Raw genomic sequence first — 26,682 nt, 5'->3', positions numbered from 1 at the left:
ATATGCATTTCTGTTGATTACATCTTCAACAACAACAATACTGTATAGGGACTAATGGTCCAACAACGTCTTAATTTTGAAGTGACAAAAGCATTTATCACATTAATATTACTATAGCTTGAAATGTTTATTCATAACTCACTCTCCATTCATCCAGTCATGTTATGCAAAATGTTTATGTACAAAATACATTCAGTTTCACCTTTTCACAAAAACAAACAAAAGCAATTTACATTATAGTACAAGACAACTTAGTTCATAAAAGATTAGATTGTGTAAACATTGTCCTCAGTTTCTGTTATCAAACTCCAAAAAACAAGCAGTCTCCCATGACATATATAACAGTTTTACTCTTATTACTTTATGCAGTATCAAAAAAGAAGACACATATATATTATCCTAAAATTAGATGAGAACTACTGACAAAAAAAGAAAAGAAAAACAATAACGACAGAGTAGAACTGAAATGATATAACTCATATGAATGTAAACAGTTTGAAAGGTACAAGTTTGGAAATTTAAAGTCTTAAAGATGCTTTAAACACAATTTCAAGAAAATGATGATAATAAAATAATAATTATTCCGTTTTGAAGCTAATTCTACAGTTATTATATGGCCAGGCTTGAAGTGAACGCAAGTACAGCAGTTTTCAGTCACACCAGTATTTCATAAATCACATGTTACACTGCACAACACATCATTAACACATTAGTATGGTAGCTCTGCTTTCAGTTGTAATGGGGACAGATGACAGCCAAGTCTTCAGCTTCTCCTACCTACAGTACACAACCGCAGAAGCAGGAAAGTAAATATCATATTGATGTTCCACAGTAAGATGAAAAGGGAAAACAGGTTCTGCATTGATAATAGATTAACTGCACTTGCACAAATCTAGATAGAAAGAAAGAAAATCCATTATTACTCATTGACCTCTCATTGACCTCTCCTGCAAGACTGTCTGGTGATTACTCTGTCTAGTGGCTCAGAACCCGTTCACTTTCACAATAGACGTTTTGTCTTTTTTTTGCAGTCTAATTAAGTCTTTGGTAAATGCTGCATGCAGCACTTTTTCTAAGTTGAATGTAGATCAGTGTAAGCGTGCGTGTGTGTGCATGTGTGTGCGTGTGTGTGTTGGTTTGGCAAAGAATGCAGCGTGTGTGTGTTGTGGTCTCAGTTCAAAAGGTAATGTTACAAAAATAAACTTCAGTCTCTCACAGCATTGGCTCTTCCTCTCCTTGAACATGTCCAGTAGAGTTCATTGCAGCATTAACGTTCATGTTAAAAGTGATGAAGATGATGAATGAAACAGTCTTGATAACATGATAATTCAAACATTTAACTATAAGGACAAAGATGATGATGATGACGATGATGATGATGATGATGATGATGATAAAAGCGGATGTAAGTTGCTCTCTTCACTTTTAGCGGGAAAACCTATTACGATGTCGCTGATAATGATGATCGTGATGATACCGGTGGAAATGACGAAGAGTAGAAGTCTGTTAGTAGATGAACCGAGCGTCTGCATGTGGCACCATCTCTGTCACGCCCCATGCCACCAGGTTTCCTCTCTGCTCGCAGCCCTGGCCTTTCTGCAGAGCCAGCTGGGAAATCTCCTCCTCCGACAGCACCCGGTCCCACATGTTCACTCCTGTCATCTTCCCGGCGAATGCCACCTTGGCATCGAACCGTTCCTCAAACTTCTCCTGCCCCAGCTTGAGTGAGCCCCCATCGGGTAAAACGTGTCCCTCAGCCACTCCGGGTGTGGAGGCCACTTTCCTCCCACCGGCCCACAGGGTCGCCAGGCCCTGGTTGGAGGACCAAGCCCCGCACAGGTGGAACCACTCTCCCGGTCTCACCACACCTCGTGCCTCCACCAGGTGAGCCTCTCCTCCGACGGTGAAGAGCGCAGCAGTTTGGCTGAGCAGCAGCTGGATCTCATACGGGTTGCGACGGTTTCCGTAAGAAAACAGTACTGTTTTGTTGGAGATGGCGGTCGGTTTCAGCCACATGCAGACGGTGAAGGAGGAGATGGAGAGAGGGACGTCTGGTATGACAGTGATGTAGATGTGAGGGGAACGCATTGGGAAGAGGAGGCCCAATTCACAGCCTATGCAACAAGAAGAAGATGCAATAGTATTAAATATCACCAAATATAAGTATAAAATACATTTCATTTGCAACTTTACGTTGACTTTTTAGGGCAATAAAGAGCTTGAAATAATTCATCAATAACCTGCATATAGTATGTAGCTGTGAGAAAAAACAGCTAACTGCACATGCTAGTAAGCAACTTCAGTATATGGCTCACATTTCAGGGTTCATAATAGTTTACAGATATTTTGAATTGCATGTAATTCAATCCAGTTCTGGCATACATGTCAAATTAACTTTAAGTCCTCAGCAGCTTTACTTATGGATAAAACTGGGTGTCATCAACAAAGTACAGAAAACAAGTATTTTATAATGATATGACCATGTGGGAGCATGTGAAAAGAGAAAGTAGGTGGGCCCAAATTTTAACCTTGTGGTGCTCCAAGTGAAATTATGTTTGAAGATCAGATGTAGGTGAGTTAACCAGATAGATTTGTGGAGCGTTTAGTTTACAGTTGGATCTAGTCCAGATTATCAATTTAACTTCTTGCAGTTGCTGGACTACACTACGAAAAGTGGCTTGTACATTTGGAAATACTATCAACTTATGCACACTTAGGAATAGTAAATGGCACACTGAAGTGTTTGAATGAGAGACAAAGCTCAGCGCACCGTCAGGTGATGATATGATTTTTGTGATGATGATGTTTGATTCCCTTTCCATTCATTGAGACATACTCCCCCTCTCTCTCTTTCAAAGTCTAAAAGTAGGTACTTTGGTTGGTTAATTGGTATGTACATGATACACACATTTTACTCAATTACATAATGCAAGCTCAACCTCTCAACCTGTATCCTTTATTTAGCTTTTTTTTGTAATTCACTTTAGCAGTCTTTTCTCAATTTGTTTCTCCCTTCTTCTCTGTTGTGCCCCCCCTTCCTCCCCCTCCAGTTAGCAGAAACACTGCCTATACCCACTAAAAATGGGAGATCCCAAATATTGATGTTACGTTTGTATCGGGTTTCTGCCACTCAGAAAATAAAAGTGAAAGAGGACATTTGAACGTGTGTGTGTGTGTGTGTGTGCGTGTGCGTGTGCGTGTGCGTGTGTGCGCGTGTGCGCGCGTGTGCGCGTGCGTGCGTGCGTGCGTGCGTGTGTGTGTGATGGTTTCCATCTGGATCTGCTTTCCCAGGGTGCTTTGGTGTGGTTTTTGTGGCCATAGGCTAATGATTACAACTCACTCTGCCCTATATGTAGGCCAGACATAGATTTCTGGACTGTAAATGTGTGTGTACACCAAGGTCATTTTAGTTTAAATAGTATACTAAGTTTAATAGTAGTAGTATAGTAGTAAATAAAAATATTATATTTTTTATTTCAGTTTAGTCTTAGTTAGTTAGTCCCATACTTGTCTTATTCTTCTTGTTTGGCTGAGATTACTATTAGTAAGTGAAGTGAAGAGGATAGGTTGCTGCTTGAGGCAGGACAACACGCCTGGAGACAGATGGAAGTGGAAAAGGTATTTAGGACAAACACAAGCTGCATGATTAGTTTTTCTGAAGCTAGGCCCAACAGAGGGGGGGGTCTCATTCTTTGACTTCAAGTGTGACCTGAATGTGTCAATGTAGAAAAAAAACTGCAGGTGGAAGGTTGCTTGGGTGGCACTGTTTGAGAAAGGTGAAGAGAAATACAAAGAGACAGAAAGCAACAGGTAAAGACAGACACAGATTACTGAAGGGAAGATGGATGTCTTACCTGCGGGTAGGTGTCTTTGCCTCGATGACCTCAGCACCTCCTCCAGCTCCGCCCTCGTCTGTTGCAGTGCAGCCAGCACCCCGTCTAGAGCCAGGTCGCGTGATGTGACCTCCTGCTCCCGGTGTCCGGCTCCTCCACCCTCTGAAAACTGGAATCTGGTCTTTGTGTTCATCCCCATCCCAGCTCCAGGACCGCTGAAGCAGTTGGTCTCCAGCTTGGTGAGGCGGGAAGCTTGCGTTCGCGCCGCAGAGATGAGCTGATGTAGCATCGACTCCATGTTGTTGGAAGTACCGACCGAATTCCCAGCGGCAGAAGCTTGATCTCCGTGTCTGAGGCGCTCCAGGGTCTCTCGGAGACGGCCTTCCACTTGCAAGGCCATCCTTCTTCCTGCTGTCTCCACTGCAACCCCACAGGAGCCACCATACTGGGCTACAAACCTGAACAAAGAGAGCAATATGAAACTAATTCAAAAAAGAGATTTCATTTTCTGCAACCAGGCATATTTACCAGCATTTGAAATCAATATTTGCCACACTTCACTAAGTAGTAATTTTTAAAGGAAAATCACTGGTTTCAGCTTATCAACTACAAATATTTTCAGCTTTCTTCCTCTTATATGGTGGTAAAATTAGTAAATTGGCATTTGAAGTGTCTGTTAGTGAGACAAAACACAAGGTTTGAAGACGCCACCATGGGCTGTAGGAACATGTGATGGACCTTTTTCACCTTTTCCAAGTGTTTTATATTCCAAATGATTAAATGATTAATAAATAATTAATAGAAAATGAAAATAATTATAATTTGCAGTCCTAACAACTTTAATGCTGTAATCACAGGTCAATTCAATTTCAATGGAGCTATGACAGAAGCTCATTTCATCTCATCTGAAGTCTGAAGATTCAAGAAGTTTAATTTGCCATTTGTAGATGCACAGACAGTCACAACTATGATGTCATCCCTCTGTCCAACCAACCTGAGCATTTCCCCGCGCAGCGACCCCATCTCCACCTTGATGATATCGTCGGCGTACTGTAGCAGCATGTTCTCCCTCATCTGACTGTTCTCCAGCATGGAGAAGATTTTGTCCCACTTGGTCAGGTCTGGTGAATTGCAGGGCGCAGAGCTTGGTGTGGCTGGAGAGTCGGATGGTAGAAAGAAGGAGAGGAAGAGATAAATTAAGATGGCTAACAGAGGGTGAAATCATCAGTTGCACAGCATGAACATAGAGCAGCACTTCCTTTTGGATAAGACACTGGTTTTCAAGTCACACTGGGTCGAACCTCAGACTTATTTGTCCTTGTAATGCTCTTGGTATAATTTTGCCAAGAAGTCACTTAATTTGCAGTTGACTACAGTTAACAACTTGCACTATTCAAATGATGCACTGGAGGCACTGTAGTTACAGGGCCTGCCTTTTTTTCTGTGACTTCAATGTGTATTTATGGCGGTAGCCTGTATATCAGGGATATTGGAGAAAAGGGGGTTTAAGTCCCACATTGTCCTTCAAAAGTGAATTTATCCTGCAGTGTTTACCAGATGGTAGAACAGGTGTAGCTTCAAAGGGAGGAAGCAGGAAGTATCTTTAATTTCATATCTTTATCAGATGTGCCGAGTTGAATGTACTGTGATCCAAGGCCATAATTGTAAGGAGACAGAAGACGAAGGGGCATATGTTTCTTTTTGCTGTGCCCGGCTGGCAGAGACAGAAGGGACAGATGGTTGACTAACAGGTAAAACGAAGGATACAGTTGGGCACAGAGGAGGAAGTGGAGTTGTTGGGACAGAGATAAGAACATGGGAAAGAAATAAAACAACCTTAACCAAAAGCTGGCAGCTGAGTCTGAATTTGTGAGGAGAGGTGGGGGAATGAAACAAAACCAGGGTGTAAAATAATCCAAGAAGGAGAATATGTGTCAGGCACACTGTTCTGATTAACGTTAGAGCCTGTTTATACCTGCAGACGTGTTCGAGGGCGGCTTTATCACAGGACCGGACTTGGGTTTGTTTTGGCTGCCTGTCCCCAAGGTTCAAAGTGAATTAAGATAGAAGGTTCATGCACTGTGCTCCCACAGACTTCCCAAACTAAAAGCTCAGGTCTGACACTGGTTTATGAATGATTTAGATGCATGTGAGGGTAAGTAGAGTGTACACAGACCTTTTTAGAGTAAGATTTCATTAGCTTGGATCACTGACCCTTTGTGGTACTTGACCTGCTGTATCCAAGGGATTGTAAAGTCAGTTCTGCTATTGCACTTACCTGCTTATATTGACTGGTTTAGTGCTTATTTTCAGCTTGTTTGGTCTTGTTTGTTCAAATACACTGTTTTTAATGAATGAGTTAATGATTTAAAGGATTTGTCAGATACCGGTAATAGATTCATTAAGATTGACCATCAGTCAATAACTTTTCGAAATTCCAAAGGAAAGTTTAGAAATATTATCTGTTTTCAGCCTCTCCAACATATGGATTTGCTGCTTTTTTTTTTTTTTAGAAAAATATTTTCTACAATTTTTTTTTAGACCTAACCTATGCCTGAGTAATCAATCACATAACTGCCATATTAATTACTACCGAGAATAATGTTATTTGCAGCCCCAAAATAAATCACATTTATTTTTTGTGACTTCTCAAAAAGGATTAGTCACAGGAATTAACTTTTGTGTATACCATACTGCTGCACATGCATAGGCAGATGGAAAGGTTCTTGATAATAGACATACAACCCTCCTTTGGCCAACAGTCAAGGCGTGCAGGGAGATGAATAATATATGGGTTTACATGTGTTACATATATTTCTTCTAGGCAGTTATTCATTTTAAAATGAAGGAACTGTGTCATGACCTCATGTTGTGCTCATTAATTTAAATTCCACTCAGAGATTCATAGATTTGAGCAGGTCACAGGCAGTGATCTGTGGCTTCCTCCAGGCTTTGACCTCTCTATTTCCCCCACACACCTGCACACACGCTGCACTTAAATCACATGACAGACTTTTTCTCTTTAGTCAATAGTTTTATGTTCTTTTGTGCTTCTCGCCCCCACCTCCTCTCGCTTTGGCAGGCAGAAACAATCTGTTTCCTTTTTGTGCTGTAAATCACGTGCGTGTATTATACTTTTCTCGTTGACTTGTCTCATTTTTGCCTTCAATCACATTTAATCATGTCACACACACGCCGCAACAAGAGCAATATTTCCTGCCTGTTAACCACTGTTGCTGCAGTTACGCCACCCTGCCAGGTTTAAAACAACAAAAGCATGCGAAGACTACGAGAAGCCAGTTGCGCTCACGCTTTTGTCTTTATGTACACACACGCGCGCTTAGACACATTCCTCTCTCACACCCCTCACCTGTACACGGCCCAAGCATGTGCACAGAGATACAGAGCTGCTCCCCAAAAACAGCAAAGGGAAGAATTTCATAAGTAATGCAGAGTGCTTCTGCAACGAGTGACCAGTCAGTCATGCTGTAATACGTATTGGCTCCCTGCTTCTCTGGCTCAGCATAATTCTTTGATGCTGCTTATCTCATGCACAAACTCTGTCTCCGCCAGCAGACTGTACGCTTTACTGTACTGCCGTTCTCTCTCTGAACCGACCGGCCAGGTACCAGCCCAGGATTTCTCACAAAATAGCACTAATATGATCAGCGTCATCACACATCTCAGTCATTTAATGAATGATTTGCTTCATGTAGAGACACCAACCCAAACCACTCGCCCTCCTGCACTGATATTATAACTCGATGCCAATTTGCACGTATCTCTCTGTCATGATATTGTGACGTGGAAAAGGCTCTACAGAAGTTTCCATCTATTTTTCTGTCCTATAGCTTCAGATTGAGGACTGAGTTAAAAGCTCAAACTTTTCACTGTAGTGACTCTCATCTATAAGAACAACAAATCCAATGTCCGGATCTCACCTCATACACAAAAGCATGAACAAATCCCACATGAAACTGATTTCACGCACCAGGATTTGATTTAACTGTAACCACGGACATCAGAGGATCTTTATTAGATACATCTTTAGTTCCAGCACAAACACACACACACACACACACTCACTGTTCAATACTCACGCTCTGGTGTGTCGCGGTCTAGGATGTCATTGTAGTAGGTGTCGGCGTAGTTGACCTCAATATCATCGTCATATGCGAGCAGCAGACACACACACGCCGACAGCACACACACTGCCTGAGGGAGCCTCCACCAAAACATGATGCTGCTGCTGCTGCTGCTGCTGCTGCTGCTGCTGCTGCTGCTGCTGACTGAGTGAGCGTGTGTCTGTGTGTATGTGTGTGTGTGTAAGAGACAGAGAGTGAGAGGAACTGATGTGCGGTGGGTTATAAGTTTGCTCCTTTGCCTACCTGCTGCCTTTCTCTGCCTGTAAGTGTGTGTCTGTGTGTCTGTGTCTGTGTGCAGTCAGGTTGTCTCTCTGTGTGTTATGTTTGTCTCTGCTGCTTCTTCTCTGTCTGTCTCACTTTCTCCAGCGCTGCACGTCCACCACTCTCTTTTTCAACCCTCACTCTCTCATAAAGTATTTGTCCCTCCTCCCTAATGACTCCCCACCCCCCACCTCCTACCACCCCAGACTCCTCTCTCTCTCTCTCTCTCTCTCTCTCTCTCTCTCTCTCTTTCTCTCTCTCTCTCTTCCTCTAATTCTTTCTCGTATTGCTGAGCAATACCCTGGCAGGAAGCCTGGCATTTGTGAAGTGCTCCAGCCAGAGAGGGGGGCTGCTCCGGCTCTACACACACACACACACACACACACACACACACACACGCATACACACACACATGTTTATATTACTATACAGTACTTGTGAAAATTTTCACTGTTGATCCATCATTTTTTAACATGCACAATTTAACCCTCAGCCCTGCATAAACAAAACTTCACCCATCCTTCATCCTTAGTCCATCATTTTAGTGAGTCATGATAACTCATCTGTGTCTGACAGGGCAAGAAGCAGTTACAGTCAGACTGTTAATGTATTAGTTGAGTTGAGTTGAGTTGAGATTACTTTATTTATCCCATAGGGCCATTCTGTTTCTACAGCTGACCACCGCACCAAAATCACATACACAAGCATACATACAATTGAGGTGCAAGACAGTGCAAAATTGAGATCAGGTAAGATAAAAGTACAATAAGTATAATAAATACACAAGGAGTGCAATATACATAAAAACACATTGTCAACAACAGTACTAACTACAGCTTCAAGCCAGCTGACCATTCAACAAACTAATGGCAGAAGGCACATTATTATAAAAAAACACTTTAAAAAACACTTTCGGCAAACCCAGGAATGGGTGTAGCTGAAATGCTTGTAAAGCTCACTGCAGGGACATTTTCACCAGATTTTACTATTATGAAATGATTTCCTCCTTTTGTTAATGTTGATGTTTCACCAGTAAAAGTACATTTCATAACCTGAGAGAGTGCTGCTGGAAAATCCAAGCTCAACACTAAACGAAACGTACTCCACTTTCTCTCTGATGCTTATTTAGTTTAACTCAAAAAGTCTGTGACACTTAAAACCAGTTATTACACAAAATGGTAGATTTAAACACACAAGGGACTGTCTGAAGGGGAAATGAAGAAATGAGGTAAAAATTTCTCCAAATTTCTGCCCTTGTGAAAACTTCTCACAAGTTTAGAAATGTAAAGGCAGGCAGCGCTCTGTCTCCAGGCTGTGAGCGAGGCAGTGAGTAATGCGTCGTTGGAGGTAGCGTGTATGTCGTAATCAGATACAACTGCAGCTCCTGCGACTCACAGAGAGAGAGAGGGGGAGAGAGGGAAGAGGTAATGGAAGGGGGAGGATGCAGTGAACACAAACTTTCCTGATTTTTGCCCCATGCAGAGGCTGTGTGCGTGCGTATGTGTGTGTGTGTTGTGTGTTGTGTGTGTGCTGAGGGAAGTTTGAATGGAATCCAGACGTCGGGGGTTTTTGTAAATGGGTTTATTGTTCTCTTGCTTTGCTCTCTTTATTCATTTATTTGTCTGCCTGTGTGTGTCTTTACATTGTACGTGCATCTGTATGCAGTGAGTGTGAACTGCCTATATTCTTGTGTGTCTACTTTCAGGAGAATGGAAATAATGACCTCCTCATGGGATTTTAGGATTGGCTCTCCTCTCTCTTCCCCCTCCCTGCATCTTTCTGTCTGCCTGCATCTCTCTTTCTCTCATTGTGTCTGTTTTCTCTCTCTCTCTCAAATACCTACTGAAACACACACTTGTCCGCTTGTTATCTGGGAGGAACAACCTTTTCATTCAGACAAGTCACAAAGAAAGAGAGAGGGAGTTGTGTGAGAAAAAAAAAAGTCCCAAAAGCTGCTTCAGCGAGATCGTTATCACCACCTGATTGAACACAATGTTGCTTTATTCTGCTGTGAGTTCACTGAAGCTTTTGCCTTGTGTTGAAATTAACATTTTTCTTTTATTCCATCATCCTGTGCACCTGACTACAAGGTGTATGTTTGATATTTTCTACTGTCTGGTAAAGTAGTTTTAAAAACTAATTGATTTTGTGTTTTATGTTTTTCATTCACCTGCTGCACCGATTTGATCAATACATGAATACCTGCTGATAAAAGACCTAAGAATATGGTAATCTGATTTAAAAACCACGAATTTCATGGAAGCGACAGCACTGACAGAACTGAAACGAGCAGCGAGCAGCACGAATCTGATCAAAGTATGGATTATAAACTTTCAATTGATACCACATTGATCTTTGTAGATCAAACAGCGAATATGCTGCTATTCCAGGAACTCTCTGGACAAATCTGTGAGACATTTTGTGTTGCCTGAGGAAAAACTATTTTTTGTAATCTCTACCATAGTTGCCGTGTCTTCGTTACTTAGACAAAACTGATGTGTGCTTTAGAACAAAGTAAAACAGACTAAAAGGCAGATGTATAGAAAGAGAATTTTGTAATAATAAAGACAGAAATTGGAAGAGACACAACTAACAAACATGAGTGGATGTATGTGCAATACGTGTGAGTTTTGTAACTCTTTCCATGTTTTGTCTTATGGCTGCCACCTGAGATAAGGGATATAAGCCAGCTGTGGAATTGCATGCACACGCACACTTAAGAAATCACTTCAGTATGTTTGCATGCACAATGTAGGTTTGCATTTGCATCTCACACGCTGTTTATAGTTTATTGGATAAATGTGACTTATTATGACAAAATCACGATTAGATATTCATTTCCAGGAAAGGGTATTTTATGTGTCAGTCTTGTTTTAAAACAAGAAATATTTGTGGTATCATCCTTATTTGTTCACATTCAAATCATGCTGTTGTACAACCCTGAATTTCACACTGATGTTTTAAACTGAAGTTGGTAGAGAAACTAGTCTTTATCCCCTTTGCAGCTGATCATAAAACCTGCTCAGACCTGTGACCATCAGGCTTTTGTCAGCAGTGGAAAAGGATAAACCAGTCCTCACACCCATGTCAAACGACTCTGCAGTAGTTGTGGTTCTTTATCGTCTCCGACCGGCATCAAAATAAACACAACTCCCTATGAACCTGCTGTTTTTCACCATCTTCCAGAGGACTGATACAGACAGACTTGTCACCTGCAGGCTAGCAACTCATTGGTTATCACTGTGTTTCTGTGTGTTGTGTAAGTGCATGTGACAGCATTGGTTAAGGTCCGAACAGAAAGGCAAACTCAATTCACAGTGAAAAAGTGGTAAATCTTTTATTACCAGTTTTACATACATACTTACTCCTGCTAAATTTGGTGAAAGGGGGTACTTTTGAGAAAAGAATGAGTTTTCTACATCCAAAAATATCATATCACAATGTCAAATATGATCTTGAAAAGGTTCAGTTATTAGTGGTCTTCCTGAGAAAGTGGAGGTCCAACCTGGGATGAATACATTGACATACAAAGTATTTGACTTTACATCTCATCTTCTTTCACGTAACGTAAACTTAGCTGTGAAGTTTTTGATGTTAAAACATGGCTTTATCAGTATTGCATTTGAAATTCAGTGACAAATTGCCTACTTTGCTATTTAAATATATGACTTATTGAAATCACTGCACACCGAGGGGCCATGTGATATCGAGCATACATGCAAGTAAGTTGAGCATGCTCCCAGTTTCTGCTGATTCAGCGGTTTGCAAAAGCACGGCCGATTGAGACTCATCACATTCTTATGCGTCTTGTTTTCTCTGACGACCATTTAGGATAAAGAGGAAGTTTAAGTCAGAAAGGACGTGTTGTGTTTCACACTCAGAGAGAGTGTGCAGGGTGAAGTTATGTAGGTGAAAGGCGATGATGGTCATTGAGTGTAAACTTTGCAGGAGAGTCTTTATGTACGTACGTATGTGTTACACTGGCGTACATCTGGCTGGCTGTTATGGTTTTCATTTTATGATTTAGATATAAATATGTTCATGCATGAAACATTCTGAGTCATGTGTACATGTGCTGAAAAGCCGGACACGTCTCTCTTTGCACTCTGGTAACTGGAAGCCATCCAGAGGACTGGGCAGCTATGTTTCATATGGGCCTGGGTTCGTATTATTTCTAATGTGTTGCCGAGTGGGGTGGGGGTGGTGGGGCAGATTCGCTCACATGACAAAAATGCACAGAATCCAAAAGATATAGGCTTTCTGGGAGAGGGTTGTCTCCTGCGACTTACATTTAGATTTGACAGCTCCTCCCCGCCCTCCCCCACCTGAGGTTATTCAAGCAGCTTGATATATGACTTTGCTGGACAGACACACATGAAATGAGCGTTTGAAGCCACAGAGAACAAGTTTAAGCCGTTAAACGTCTCTAGGAACATCCCTACGGATATCATTTGTGCTGATCTCTGCAGTCTTGTCCTGTGCAATGACCTCCCTTGCATAGGAGTTCAGTGTTTATACGAGTTTCTTTTGGCAGGTTATGTTCATTTTTTTGAATTTGAGAGGAATGTTTTCTGCATTTGTCCAAAAATGTGTTCGATCAATTGAGGAAATGATTGGTAATTGCTCATACTTGGCTAGAAAAGACACCTAACTTAATGTATTTTGGTGTATTTTTTGTGTGTTTGGATTAATAGAAATACATGAGCATCTGTAATTCAGATGTTATAGAAGTTGGATGCACTGATCCCAGTTCTGTCAGTGATGTCTTCACTTTATGGATTTGTCATTGCTGTTGGTTATAGGCTTGTTTTAGCACCATAAAGAGAGTCACTCTCCCATGACTCAGGCTGTTTTAGTGTCCTCTCAGGGCCTTCATGAAAGTGCTTCGCGCAGACAATTTAATATAGAAGGGACAAAGAAAGAATATTTCTGTAGCCAGCGGTATCTGTGCAGCCAAAAGTCAATTTTCTATTCAAAGTTAGCTGACTGAAAAGGTTCACCTTTGGATTATAATGTGACATTTGGAAAAATTGCACACAAGAAGAGAGCCATCGTGTCCTCATGATCAGTCACCAGATTTCTTTTTTTTTTCCCCACTTGGAAAAAAAGACTCTGAGGAGTCTTTCAAAAAATCAAAAAGCCTTTGTGACCACCAAAGGTCATCACAGGATATTTTACTGAGATTTGTAAGTCATGATAATGGGCTTGGTGTATGCAGGAATGAAGATATGAAGGTCAGATACTACACACGCACACACACACACACTCACATGCTGTCTGTGTGTTTAGATGTGTGTGTGTGCCTGAGGGTACAGTACATGCTGCTCAAACAGGTAAGCTCTATAAATCCTCCTCAGCATGTTTGTGTGCAGACTCCCGTCTCCTCCTGCCTTTTAACATTCCTCTGGACCGACCAGTAAACGCCACAGCCTCAGCTTTATGGTCATTACCAGCTTCTCTCTTTCTATACATGAACTACGTCTGTCTTTTTTATGGTGATTTGTGTCCTAAGTGTAGAGAGTCGGGTGTGTACTGTATATTCTATGATTAAAGAGAAGAGGAGGGGACATCACAAGAGCCAGTGCCCATCCTCTTATCAGTTTTTGTGGGCTCTTCTCCTTCGTTCTGCCTCTGCACAGAATACCAGAACAGTCCGTCCCTGTAGCTCTTCAGCCGATCTTTAAACAACCCGTATTTAAGATGATTTATTTAGCTTTCTGCTGCAAGATTTTATCAAAAAAGACAAATAGATCCACTTTATTCCAGCCATTTCTCTGAAGTATCTTGAAGCAGATGTCACAATCAATTCAGAGGCAACATTGCTCTTACATAACTTGTAATGGTATTGATTTATTTAATATGAATATTAAAATTTAACAAACTTGACCCTATTGCATTTAACCTTTACTATGAATTACTAAAGTTTGTCTAGTCTAATTAAGCTTTATTATTACATGGGCCCCACCCTTTCGGATGTGTTCATGTTAAATCTTTGACTAAAGATATGGGGAAATATGCTGATTTGCTTTGTTGCCAATTTAAACTCAAAACTTTCAGGGAATTACTGAGCTTCACAATTTCTCACTCTGATGAACATCCATCTACTTTTCCATCTTTTTTGCTTTTCACTTCCATTTGTACCAGATAGTGTCAATTTAATTGAATATTATAAGAATCATACACATTAAGAGCACACATGCTACGCTGCCATCCCTCCCATGGTTTAAACCCTACAGCGTCTCCAACGCCAGCTGCTATTCTATTCTAGCTTTTATAATTAGATCTAAATCTCTCTGTAGTTAAATGGTAAAGTTACAATATCTTATGTTGTCTGCTATTTGGTCCATTAGGACACTAAAGCCATTGTTTCGAAACTTGAAAACAAGGGTCTTTGTTTACCAATGTGAATCATTTAAAGATGTTTCATACGTGAGTCAAAGGCTGTTGGGTAATGTTGTGGGTTTTCTGGGCTGGGTGCTGATTTTCAAACATCTTTATGTCTGGGCATGCGTCATCACTGACTTTCTTTTTTCCTGCATCAGCATCACATAGGGCATATTGACAACAAATGGAGAAGGTTTTATTTGATTGGGAATCTGGTGCATGTTTTGTCAGGAAATTAAAAGTTAAATAACATGGATGTTACGGCTTCACGACAGCTTAAATGGGGATTCCCGTTAACAAACTGGGTCTCATTTCTGCCTGATGGCAATAAAATTGCGATCACCAAGTTACTTATTGAGATCTGGGAGTGTAGCCCGGGAGGTCATCTGACACATGAGCAGTCACAGCTTCACGTAGCTGTGCACAATAGTCACAGGAAAGATAAAGCATTTTATTAACTTTTGTGCTTTAATCAGCATCTGTCATCACCAGCTCTGCCCTGGGTTTATCTGGTTTATGAGCAATAATAGAAATAAATGAGACAATCACATTCACAGTCACTAATAATACTGAAAAACAATGAAAATACAGTGTATTATTGTTTATGTGAAAATATAACCTCCATGTCTGTTCTTAAAAACGCTCTTTATGCAGCTTTAAATACAGTTTGAACGCAGGGTTTACTTAAAAACATCTCTCTCCCGGGCAGGTAACCACATGCTGCTGCGAGTGTTGCCATCAGTCTACCCCAGACAACCGGAAACCATCCACCGTCACCTAGGCAACCTCACTGCGATGATGTCTCAGCTGGAGTCGCCGGAGCAACAGCACCTGATCAGGCTCATTCAGATGGTTGCAGAGCAACATCCTCTCGTGAGTGTTTTTATGGCGGACATAAAGCAAAGTGTACTGTGTGTAAATCAAACTACTCACTTTTACATCTGAAGACTGCGATAAAATATATTACCACATGGTTTCATGTGAATTCTCCTATTTATAACACTGTCACTTTGCCAGTGGTTCGACCACAAACTGTATTTTGTCATATTTCTAAAAAACGTTTTACCTAAAATGGTAACCCCCGAGTTGTTTACAGTCTACCACTATTTAATATGATAATGAGACTGTTGCAATACAGCAGAGCTATGTGGTCATCTGAATATAATGCACTATTCAACTAAATCCAAACACAGCATCTGTGGTGATGGCATAAATCTATATTTAACTTGACTCTGGCTCCAGCGAACTACATGTGTGTCTAACATCTCTGCCTCTGACTCAAGCTCAATCAGACCTTTTACTGCCCAACCTTTCTATACCCTGTAATGAGCTGGTGTCGACATCCACAAGTCAGAAGCCACTGAGGCATGGCTAGAAGAAGTGAGGAAATGCAGCCATCTGGAGTTATTCTAATCTCCACCCCCCCCCCCCCCGACGCAGGCACACACAAAATATTTCTGTTGTGATTGTAGCTGTGATAAATTAATTACAGCAGTTCCCAAATCTCCTGCATCATCATATTCATTTGCTGGAAGTGATGCAGGCGTGAAAAGATTTGAAATGACAAAGACGTGCAGTATTACATAACTTAAATTTTTTGTTGGTCAAACATCCTGAGGAACAGATACTGTGTGTGGTATTAACATGGTTATTCAGAACAAGCGTCTCGTAAAGTAGCACCAGGAGGGCCGCAATGGTGGCCATTGTTAGCCCGATCCTGGGCAGTCCAGTGTGACCAGTACAGATAATGAGGAGGAACTGCTCATTCGCTCCGTTCTTCCACAGTCCTACAGTCAAGCTATTGTTTATCATTAGTCAGCAGGCTCTTCATCTCGCTCCAAGGTCAGTCGTCTCACCTCCAGCCTTCATTAAACACACATCAGGCCTCTGTTTGTGTGGTGTTGGTGCCCAAAAAGTGACAGAGTTTCTTACCGTTATCATTAAAAATAATAAATCATGCTTTAGCTATGTGCTTCTTATTCCCCATGCAGATGTTAAGCCCTCAGGTGCCTGCGTTGGTTGGTTTCCTAGGCGACCAGTCTCTAACAGAGGCCTTGCTGGGCGCACTGGTAGACATCTCACAGGCCAGCCCGTCCTCGCTGGTCAGCTTCCTGCCAGCACTGAGGGTTGTGGGACAGCAGTGTCCTGCTCTCCTCGGTCACATGGCCAAAATCCATGGCGCCGTTGGCATCATCAGCGAGGTACGGTCACACACACACACACACACACACACACACACTCAAACTGACAAGTGTGCGTTGGTTTGCAGCAGCTGTGTGCTTCCAAGTATGTGTTCTCCAACTGAACAATGAGCAGATTTAATAGGAAGCGTGACTGCAAACAAATGGGAGTGCATGCAAGCGAGCTGACACGTCCGCACAAGCTGGAAATGGTTAAACATAAACCTGAGCTATTCTTTCCAAGCTCCAATTACGAAATGTGAAAAGACAAGAGGGGGAAATACTGAGGGTCCTTCAAAAACTCTGACTTTCTCAGATGTCGCACAGTTGTACACACACAATTCCTTCAAACGCCTATATGCCCTATGCATCAGTTTAGAAAGGACAGGCTGCAAAAACACTGGCATTCATGTAAAAAAACTCGCCGCTAATGCCGCTAATTCACCTTAGGCCTGCCTGACACACACGCACACACTGAAACAGGCAGGAGTGATTATTTTAATGAGTATGGAGGAATGGGGGCTGCACATGACTTGTTCTCTGTTGTCCTGCCAAGTATAAAGCCCACGCTCTAACACCGGACGGGCCGGACAAATCCGGAGGTTTTGACTGCTGTCTAACACCTACATCAGTGTTCAGTGGGACCGTGTCTCCTAAACAAACACACGCAGAGTCCTAAGAGGAGAGAGAAAGCGCTGCCCTGGTGGGAGCAAAGAGAGATCTCATTTGAGAGAAGATTCAAGCAGCAGTTTTTTTTTTAAGCTGAAGCCTATAATTGAGCAGCCATAGCATCGTTTAAGAGAACATTAACCTCAGGGAAGGTACTTTGTTCCACTTCTGCTGAGTAGGGAAGAACCAAAAAAAAAAAAGAATAACACCAGTGTAGTGTATGAATGGAAATGCTGCTTTAGATTGTGCAGCAAGAGTTATTGTGTTATGTGTTATTCATGTCTGCAACTCCTCCCACCACAGCTTATAGAGTATACTACCTCTTTGTGGAAGATTAAGGATATCACAATTTGTGTCAAATGAGGCTAAACGTGTCCCGTGAGCCTCATTTTGGGCCAACTCATGGTTAAATACTTGGCTGTCTTGCAGACTTGGCTGCTTGTTTGCCTCCTAATAGCACTGCTCTTGAAGTCCAAAGTGGTGTTTCAGCCGTGACTGACACCAAACCCCTCCTCTAAAACACTTGAGCTGCTTATTACAGGTTAATTAGCCTAACAAACTGTGAGGTGGCACTGCTGCAGACTAATTGGGTGGGCAGGGAAGGAGGGAGGTTTTTCAGAAGCACACATGTACACTGCGGGTCACTCATTAAATCTGGTCTTGTTAGCTGTCTGGCTGTTCCTCTGAGGAACAAAATATTAACTGAGTGCATGTTCATTTTTTAGATATGGCAAGTTGGTTGCTTAGCCTGCTGCTTTGGTACAGACTGAAATATTTCAACACTCCCTCTACAAATTGCCATGAAATTTTGCAGCGACATTGCGGTGTTTAGAGGATAAATCCTGAGGCATCTGACTTTCTCTGTACCATCACCTGTGGCTGAAGCATCTTTAATCCTATACAGCACGCAGCAGGACAACATTTTAAATTGACATTTTTGCTTTTTCGGTGAAATGTCTCAACAGTTATTGGCTCATTTCCATAAATTTTGCTACACACATTCATCTCCCCCTCAGGATTATTTGTGAAACCTTAGGTGATACCTCTGCTTTTTTCTTTATTCCATATTTCCATACTCATGGCTGCTATTTTGAGTGCTTAAATGTGTTCACACGGCAACATGCAGCGCATTACAAGTACCGAAAATAATGCGTTTCACACCATCAGCAGTTGCTCAGCTATGTAACAGAACAGGATGTTTGTTGAACATTTCTTTTTGCAGCTGATACTGATCCTCCATGAGTGTTGAAAATGATCATTGGGCAATCAATCCAAGATGTTTTCAAATTTGGGGGTAACCGTAGGTGGACATGTCATTGGTGCAGGTGGCAGTCGATTTACCATGTCACATGACAGGGGTCACAGGAAAGTGAAACTGTTCATGTAAGTCATGATAATGGGCAGCCGAACAGCTGGCAGGATTTGACGCTGCTCACTGTCAAAGTTCAAGCTGACAAAAGTGTCCAATTTGATACACAGCATTAGTCCTATTCACATGAGGATTTCAAATTAAAACTCATAATTCCTTTGTTTATATTATCTTTCTTTCCCATCTGAAAGTGGTTCTGGAGAAATCCTTCTGTTGGCCAGGCTTAGAAAAAAAAGACTCTGTGTTACATAGCAACACAATAAACCCAACAGGACAGAAGACTTAAAGTCAAGGTAGGACAGAGGGTGATACAAGAGACACACTCCAGGTAGTGTATAGAGAACATGTACCGCAGCATCTGGTCAGCATCCCTGACGTCTGAGCGCATGAGGTAGATGGTGTGTGTGTGTGTGTGTGTGTGTGTGTGTGTGTGTGTGTGTGTGTGTGTGTGTGTGTGTGTGTGTGTGTGTGTGCGCGCGTGAGTGTGACAGGTAAGGTGAAGTCACATGAAGGTGACAGCAGGACAGGCTGAGGGGGGCTCTTTACCTCCAGGTCTATTTATCTGTAAGGCAGTTTAAGGACAATTTGGGATAATTAAGGAAAAGGGGGAAAATACATCACGACAGCCTTTAGATGACGTGCGCCCCGTCCACACGTGCACATACATATACATAGTGTAGATAGACGCTCACAGAAATCACAGAGCTGGAAACCTTAATAAAGTTTTCTATTACTCCAGGGCAACCTTTCCTCCAAAAGCTCCCTTCCTCCTCAATCTTCTTGTCGAAAAAGCTGCCAACCCAGCTTCAGCACACACACACACACACACACACACACACACACACACACACAAATTCACACATGTATTCATGCACACGCACACACACATAGTTGGTCGGACCTCAGTGTCCTGTCTTTCTTCACATTGGAACCATTTGGAAAATAACCCACGTTTTTCTGGGAAATGCCTCTGCAGAGGCCTCCTGGTGATGGTAGTGGAGAGAGCCTCCTGTGGGCTGTGTATTTGTGCCCTACATGCGCGCACACACACACACACACACACACACACACACACACACACACACACACACACACACACATTTGTACTTGACTCTTAACTGGATTGCACAACACTCTCTTTGGCTTCCTTTACCCCCCAATGGGGTTTAGTCTATATTATATTTCGGAGCTTATTGCTCGTAAGATCACAATATATCACAATTCTCATCACAGATCTGTGAGTGAAAGAGCCCCCTGTACACTGTGCTGTACACTGTACAGCACAGCGCTGGTCAGTCCAGCGTTGTTCTCTAGGGAAAAACTCCTGTTTTGCAAATGCGGAGCCATGTGGATTCAGCTCGGGGCTAATTTTCAAGGCTGTGTTTAGTGTTGATCTTGATCTGTTTTCCGTTAAAGTCTATTTTTATCTATCTATTGTACGTTCACATCAAAAACACATTTCAGTACCATGCAATAAAATCACCACAAAATACACAGCCATAGCAACTGAGCCGTGCAAACAATATATGTATTATACAGAGCAATAAACTAAGAATGAAGTGCTCTACATTTCTATTTTTTCTGATCACTTGCCTTGGTAAAACATCATAAAATAGTACAGAGTACAGAGCACACAGAGTTGACAGTATGTGGGTAATGATTATCTGATATGATTTGTATTGTATCTATAAAATTACAGGTGGCAAGGCAAGGCAAGGCAATGTTATTTGTGTAGCCCATTTTGTCTCAGTGGGCTTTGAATAGCATCATTACAACATCCTCTGCCCTTAGACCCACACATGGACTGAGAAAACCCTTAACAACAGGGAACGAATTGGAGAAACTCTATACTTTAAACTATATGCTATACAGACAGACTTGTGTATTTTTTTCCTTTAAGGATGATTGCTTCTCTTGAGGTTACTAATATTGAATATTAAATGCAGCCATTAATGTGCTCATATTAAGGTTTGATAAGGGACATTTTTGTACTGATGGAAAGTCATCTGTGTTCAAATATAAATTTGCTGAAATTGCTCAGTTCTGGTTGCAATGAGCAGATTAATGAACTGATGATCTCCTCATACAAACAGAATAGAGTAGTAGAAAGAGAACACATTCAGTGTCTCTATGGGCCTTCTTGTAGCAGGAATTGGCAGAGTACAGCTCTAAAGGAAGCAGGGATCAGTTTGCTGATGGACAATCAGGGGAAACTAAGCGACCAAGCAAACAAGGGAAGAAAGATGAAGAAGAAAAAAAAACACAGGTTGGTGAGCAGAGTGAAGGATTTGGCTCGTCGCTGGTCCAGTGCAGCGTTTCCCTCTTTGTTTTTCCTCTGTAAACTCTGAATCGTTCAGCATTCAAATGAAGATATCACTAACACATAAGCACATTCACGACTGCCAGAGATTTGGAGATTGGCTCCCATAGTTGTAGGAATTATGATAATGGGTGATGGAAATGAATGAGCTCAAGCTGTGTCTTTCTCAGAGTGATGTGTGTGTATGTGTGTGTGTATTTGTGCACACATGAGGCAGAGAGAACCGATTTTGTTCTCCAGATCCATATCTGTCCTGTCAGATTGGCACAACAAGGGAGTATCAGCTCCTCTGCCATCATTTTTTGGATAAAATGGAAACTCATAATTAAAAGCAAACACTTCACAGTTAATTTGTAGTTTTTACATTTGCTGTTTAATCGTGAGTCAAAACGATGATTGTGATTAGGACGTCAAATTGAGGCCAAGTGATTTTTCCAGACAATTTAACCACAACCTGTGACAGTCAGTGATTTGAGAGGCGTTCGTGACCTGGCCGGTTTTTAATAATATCACTCTAAAATGAAGTTCTGTGTATGCTGTAATGTTTGGAAGTATTGTAATGAGTGAGTCCTTAAGAAGTAAAATCATCTCGCCAAAAAAAGCCTGAACTGTTGGTGCAGAGGTAGCACACATCTGACGTCTTTGTACCCGCAGCCCTGTGCTCATGGCACACTCCTATTTCATTTTCCTGTTGGAGCTCAGAAACTCCTAAATGCTCTCTTGGCGTGTTGTTACAGTATAAGGTCAAGTTCTACCTTTCTCTGGCAGTTTTAGCATCCACATATAAATTTAGTATCCTACAGAGAGAGCTTGTGAAACATGCCCAAACTGCGCATTAACCGCATTCTTCTCTCCTCGTTACAAGGTGTGCTTCGTGCTCAGCGAGCACAGGTTGGCTCTGTCGGTCTTTCTGTCCCTCCATCAATCAATCACAGTTTGTGTCTCCATCAGAGGAGGAGAGGGAGCACTTTAAAGCTGTCTCTTTTTCTTTTTCTTTTTTACTTCCATGCAATGTGAACTTTTTTACAAGCTTAGAGAGTTTAACCTTTAAACAGAATCCTGGTTTTGTTTTGATCCACAGATGTAGGGGGTTTATTTGGCTTCAGTTCTACCCTAAAACGCTGCAAGAGAGCTGGTTACTGAATCATGTCACCTTTGTTCATCTGTTATCACAATGGTTTTTGTGTTGACTGATTTACACCCATTGAAGTCATGACTGTTTTTTGTTAATAATGGATCAGGATCCAACATGGACCAGGTTGAAACACTGCAGTTAAAGATTAATTGAAAGTACATGCTGTAGTTAAACAACTGCATTGGTTATGATTATTGCATTTTACAGAGACCAGCACATATAAAGTTTGACTCTTCCTTGGAGAGTACGACAGATATGCATGAGAGAGTGTTTAAACCTTTGCTGCACATTATTCTGTCAAATCTGAGCATGTTGTATATGTTCTGGATACAGTTTATACAAAGAACAGGGTGAGAACGATGAAGTGTGTGTGTGTGCGTTTGTTTTCACACTATTGGGAAAAATAGACATTATGTTCAGAGCCAACTGCATGTGTTTGTATTTATTATTTTTTGTACTGATTTATTATTGTTTGTCATGACACCAGCTCCCCCAAACTGCTTGGATGTGATAAAGTTATGTGTGTCAAATTAGATAATATTCATTCATATTTCATCAAAACACATGCAGTTAAACAAAACTTTCAAATCTTACAACAATAGCCCTCTCTTCGATTTTCTAAGAGAAGTGTAACCTTAGAAATAACCGTTGAATTGGATGTTTTTGTAAAGATAAAACAACTTATTGGCGAACTGTTTCCTTTCTCGTGTTTTATTTAATTTATTATTCTAATCTTTGTGTTTTCTCTCCAGACTCATGCTCACAGCTCGTTGGTCTACCTGGTGTCCCTCCTGGGCAGCATGGAGCACAGCTTTCACCACACGCTGCTGATGGAGATCAGAGCTCTGACCGACCGTTACCCATCGCTGCTGGGAGGCTGCGGCAAAGACATCTACAGGATGAGCAACTCTTTCACTGCTATGGCCAGACTGCTGGGGAGACGGTTGGAGGAGAACATGGCCGCACACTGCAGGTCAGGAAAGCCATGTTAACAGCTAATTTTTTTTTTATTCTCGTGTATATAATCCATGAAGCACATTTGATCCCATGAGCCACAAGCATGGATGGACCAGAAGTGTCAGCTGACTGTTGAATGCCAATTACAGCTTGTAGTCATTGCATTTTCTATTAGTGTATGAAAACACTCCCACACATAACTGTAATATGTGTAGATATCGTGAAATGACATCAAACATATGTGCATGTGAAATAAAAACATTTATGGAAAAAACATACCAGAACACCTATTAGAAATTGAACAATTCCATATATTCACATTATGTTTAGCACATAAAACGTTTGTATTTGCACTTGTGTTGTAGACATATAAATATGTATATCCATCCCAAAGTCTGTCAATATGTTGATATAATACAAAGTGGATTCTAAAAGTCGGAGACCACTAATGAGAAATTAGTAAGAAAAGACAATGTTGTTTTAATAAACTTACTATAACTATATATTTCAATAAATATGTAATGTGAACACATGATTTTCACATAGTCATCTCATAGTTAAAACTCGACTTTGACATTGTCTTTATCTTCAAAGGACGTAGTATTATGATCCTTTCAGTATGGGAACCTCACATTAATTATGACTGATTCATGAACTTGAATTGAGATGTTTAAGTGAATACTTTGTGTTCTGTACACAATGCAACAAACTAGGAGGAGGCATTTGCGAACCTCTTTTGCAATGTTGAGAAACTCTTATTGGTCAAACCTTTCTTGGTTCTCATGTATAATTATTGAGTTTGTTTCTCAGTGTAGATGAAGTACATTGCATGATTATAAAGTTAAAGCAAAGATTTATTTGCGTGTCACAGAAAGTAGTGAGGCATTTTGCAGCTTTGAAACCAACCCAATCCACATATTAAGACCACACACATTAAAGTGATTTGTGAAACTAGAACCTAAAAACAAGCTCTCTGGCCTGTTATTATTTACAGACAATTAAAATGTTTTCTTCCTAATTCTTTATATCCGACTCTGTCCTGCAGTCACTTCTTTTATACTTAATTGCTGTTTACAGGAAATTAAAGTCATTAAAACTTCATAATGCAAGCACACCACGTGGGCAGCACATACACGTGTGAGTGTGTGAGTGTGAGTGTGAGTGTGTTTTTGTGCATTCATGTGCATGAGTTGACTGGGATTCATCTGGCTGCACCCAGGGAGTGACACACACAGCTCTCTGTGAAATAAGAACATCGTGTGCAGCATCAGAGGTTTCCAAAGTCTTTGCTTGGGGTCTTCTGGATGAAAGACAGAGGGAACAAGAGAGATTGAGAGAGGCAGGATTGTTTATTAGTCACAGAGTAGGGGGTGAAGACAGAAGGAAAACAACATTATGACAGTTGGACGTCCTGTGTCAGCAAACAAGTGGGACGTTTGATGAAGTTACAAAGGCCACATGTGGAAAATGAAATAGGGACATGAAGAGTACGACAGAAAAAGAGAAGAGAGAAGTGCGAAGGACAGAAAAGCTAACCAGTAACTGAAATTTGTCTTCACCTGTCACCCAACCATTTGCCCCTGTGTTTGTACTGTATGCTTCAGGGTGGAGGAGGCCTGCCCCCCGTCTCCCCGTGCACCTCTCCCAGGGGGAGGAAGAGGAGGAGGAGGAGGAGGAGGAGGGTCGGAGCAGGTGAAAATCCAGGCGTTTGAAGAGAAAATGGGAGAGGAGGTGGGAGAAGAGGTGGAGGAGGAGGAGGTGGAGGAGGACTCTCCTTCCTCTCTGAGATGCTACAGCCTGAGCCAGACTGTCAGGGAGGAGAGACGAGAGATGAGATTCAACAGGTTGGTTTTGTTTCTTACATTAACAGAGGCTTGATCGCCGAGCTGCTTCTGTCTGACTGCTTGATGTTTCTTTTCACAAGGAATCGTCACTGTCTTTGTGTGACTAAGCTGTTTCTACTGATTTTCAGTGGCGAGGTCACGGTTCAGGCTGCAAGTAGAAGTAGACAGCAATTAGAAATATTCACATCAATACTCATAGGAAGTAAGATGAGACCCCCAGCAAGGCATTTCATATTCTTATTCGTGTTTCTCTTATTCTTGTTGTTGTGCACATGCATGCATATTCTTACCCATCACCATAAGAGAGGTAAAAGTATAGTAGGTACCCTTTAACAGTGTAAGACCTGTAGTTATGTCCCCCAGTTTTTCTTGGGAAGGAAGTAACTGGACACATAAACCATGAATGTAACATTATATGTAATGATGATTGCTTAAAGAGACCCCGAGGAGTTTGCTTTTGGTTATAAAAGAGTCTCATATAAATGTGGATGAATCTACGTTACCCACACTTGTTATTGTGTCCATTTTCGATAAATCGTTTTGTCTTTGTAGTTATTTTGATATTATTATTTAGTGGTCGACTCGCCCAGTATTTCCTAGTTTCGGTTTCCAGGACGCTGCCCGGCGGGTCATGGGAATAACACCACCCGTCTTCGTCTTCATCGACTTTCGTTCTTGATCAATGAAAACATTCTTGGCAAATGTTTTCGCTTTCATCCGTCTTGCGTCAGTCCAAGAGGCTCATGGGAAATGTAGTGTGAAAACACTTTGCTTTCCGAAACTCCTTGTAGTCCCTTTAACAGTAAATAAATAAATAAAGTTTAAATTAAAAAACAAGAACATCAAAAATGGTGAAAAGGTAAAGACGGCAGAGTTTTTACAACACACGCTGGCTACAATAGTTCAGTATCTGCAGTAAAAGCGCTCTCATGACCACAGTTCTCCTGCCGTGACATTTTCTGTTTAATCTCATTTTCTTAATTGTTAGAAAATGACTGTCAATAATATACCCTCATAGCTTTTTGCTTCAGTGGTTTCCCTCCGCAGGACCCTGGTGCTAAACCAAACCTGCACGGCAAGGTGTCAGAAACACCCAGATCTCAATGTGGAGAAAGCAGACAGGCTTGGAGTTGCTCAGAGCCTACGGTGCTGTAGGACTTAACTAACTGTTTTATTTCTCTCGCAGGTCAAAGAGCCTGGCTCTCCACGCTGTGCGCTCACGCTCCATCAACTCAGACCCGGGGGAGGACGGTGACGGAGTGGAGCTAAGTCCAGACAACATCTCCTCCAACAACGCCTTGCCTAATCGGCACTCGGAGAACCAGGAAGCGCCTCCTACGGAGAGGAAACCGACTGGTGACGGCCCCCCGCACATCCCCACTGCCCTGGACAGAGGGGTCAGAGAGGCAGAGAGAGGTGAAAGCAGAGAGAAGGATGGAGAGAAGCAGGAACAGGGGGAAACTGACAGACTCTTCCTCCATTTAAGAGACAATATGGAGACAATCAGAGAGTTCTGTAAAGACATGGTGCAGCAGATCCCCACGCCAGAGCAGTGTGTGATAGAAGGTAACAACAAAAACAAGCT

The 26,682-nt window shown here is 41.7% G+C and overlaps 2 protein-coding genes across 4 annotated transcripts in view; one reads left to right on the top strand and one right to left on the bottom strand.

Moving 5' to 3' along the window:
* veph1 (ventricular zone expressed PH domain-containing 1) overlaps positions 1-26,682 on the top strand; it is a 60,173-nt gene that overhangs the window by 7,994 nt on the left and 25,497 nt on the right. Inside the window, exons 4-8 of the mRNA XM_085795318.1 lie at positions 15,333-15,496; positions 16,615-16,824; positions 23,049-23,269; positions 24,858-25,097; positions 26,284-26,663. Coding sequence (XP_085651444.1) covers positions 15,333-15,496; positions 16,615-16,824; positions 23,049-23,269; positions 24,858-25,097; positions 26,284-26,663 — 1,215 coding nt within the window. The remainder of the gene's footprint in view (positions 1-15,332; positions 15,497-16,614; positions 16,825-23,048; positions 23,270-24,857; positions 25,098-26,283; positions 26,664-26,682) is intronic.
* ptx3a (pentraxin 3, long a) lies at positions 113-8,347 on the bottom strand. 3 transcript variants are annotated; one of them, XM_085795315.1, is made up of 5 exons: positions 8,124-8,347; positions 7,934-8,091; positions 4,828-4,987; positions 3,855-4,291; positions 113-2,114 (listed from the first exon to the last, which is right to left on the bottom strand). In XM_085795315.1, the coding sequence occupies exons 2-5, from the start codon at positions 8,070-8,072 to the stop codon at positions 1,507-1,509; spliced, it is 1,344 nt and encodes a 447-aa protein (XP_085651441.1). In that variant the 5' UTR covers positions 8,073-8,091; positions 8,124-8,347; the 3' UTR covers positions 113-1,506. The 3 variants fall into 3 exon arrangements, with proteins under 3 accessions (XP_085651441.1, XP_085651442.1, XP_085651443.1); XM_085795316.1 differs by having other exon boundaries at positions 7,934-8,088; XM_085795317.1 differs by having other exon boundaries at positions 7,934-8,082.

This window comes from Trachurus japonicus, chromosome 13, assembly GCF_045865225.1.
Source record: "Trachurus japonicus isolate A0001 chromosome 13, Traja_1.0".
In the NCBI taxonomy this organism is placed as follows: domain Eukaryota; kingdom Metazoa; phylum Chordata; class Actinopteri; order Carangiformes; family Carangidae; genus Trachurus; species Trachurus japonicus.
This window is presented reverse-complemented; position numbering and strand designations above follow the sequence as displayed.

What these genes read in the sequence shown, in the direction of transcription:
- ptx3a (XM_085795315.1), bottom strand. Translation starts at nt 8,072, where the DNA reads ATGTTTTGGTGGAGGCTCCCTCAGGCAGTGTGTGTGCTGTCGGCGTGT. An exon ending in CTGCGCGGGGAAATGCTCAG is followed by an intron (nt 4,292 to 4,827) that starts GTTGGTTGGACA and finishes CTCTTTGTTCAG; the next exon opens with GTTTGTAGCCCAGTATGGTG. An exon ending in GCAAAGACACCTACCCGCAG is followed by an intron (nt 2,115 to 3,854) that starts GTAAGACATCCA and finishes CTTGTTGCATAG; the next exon opens with GCTGTGAATTGGGCCTCCTC.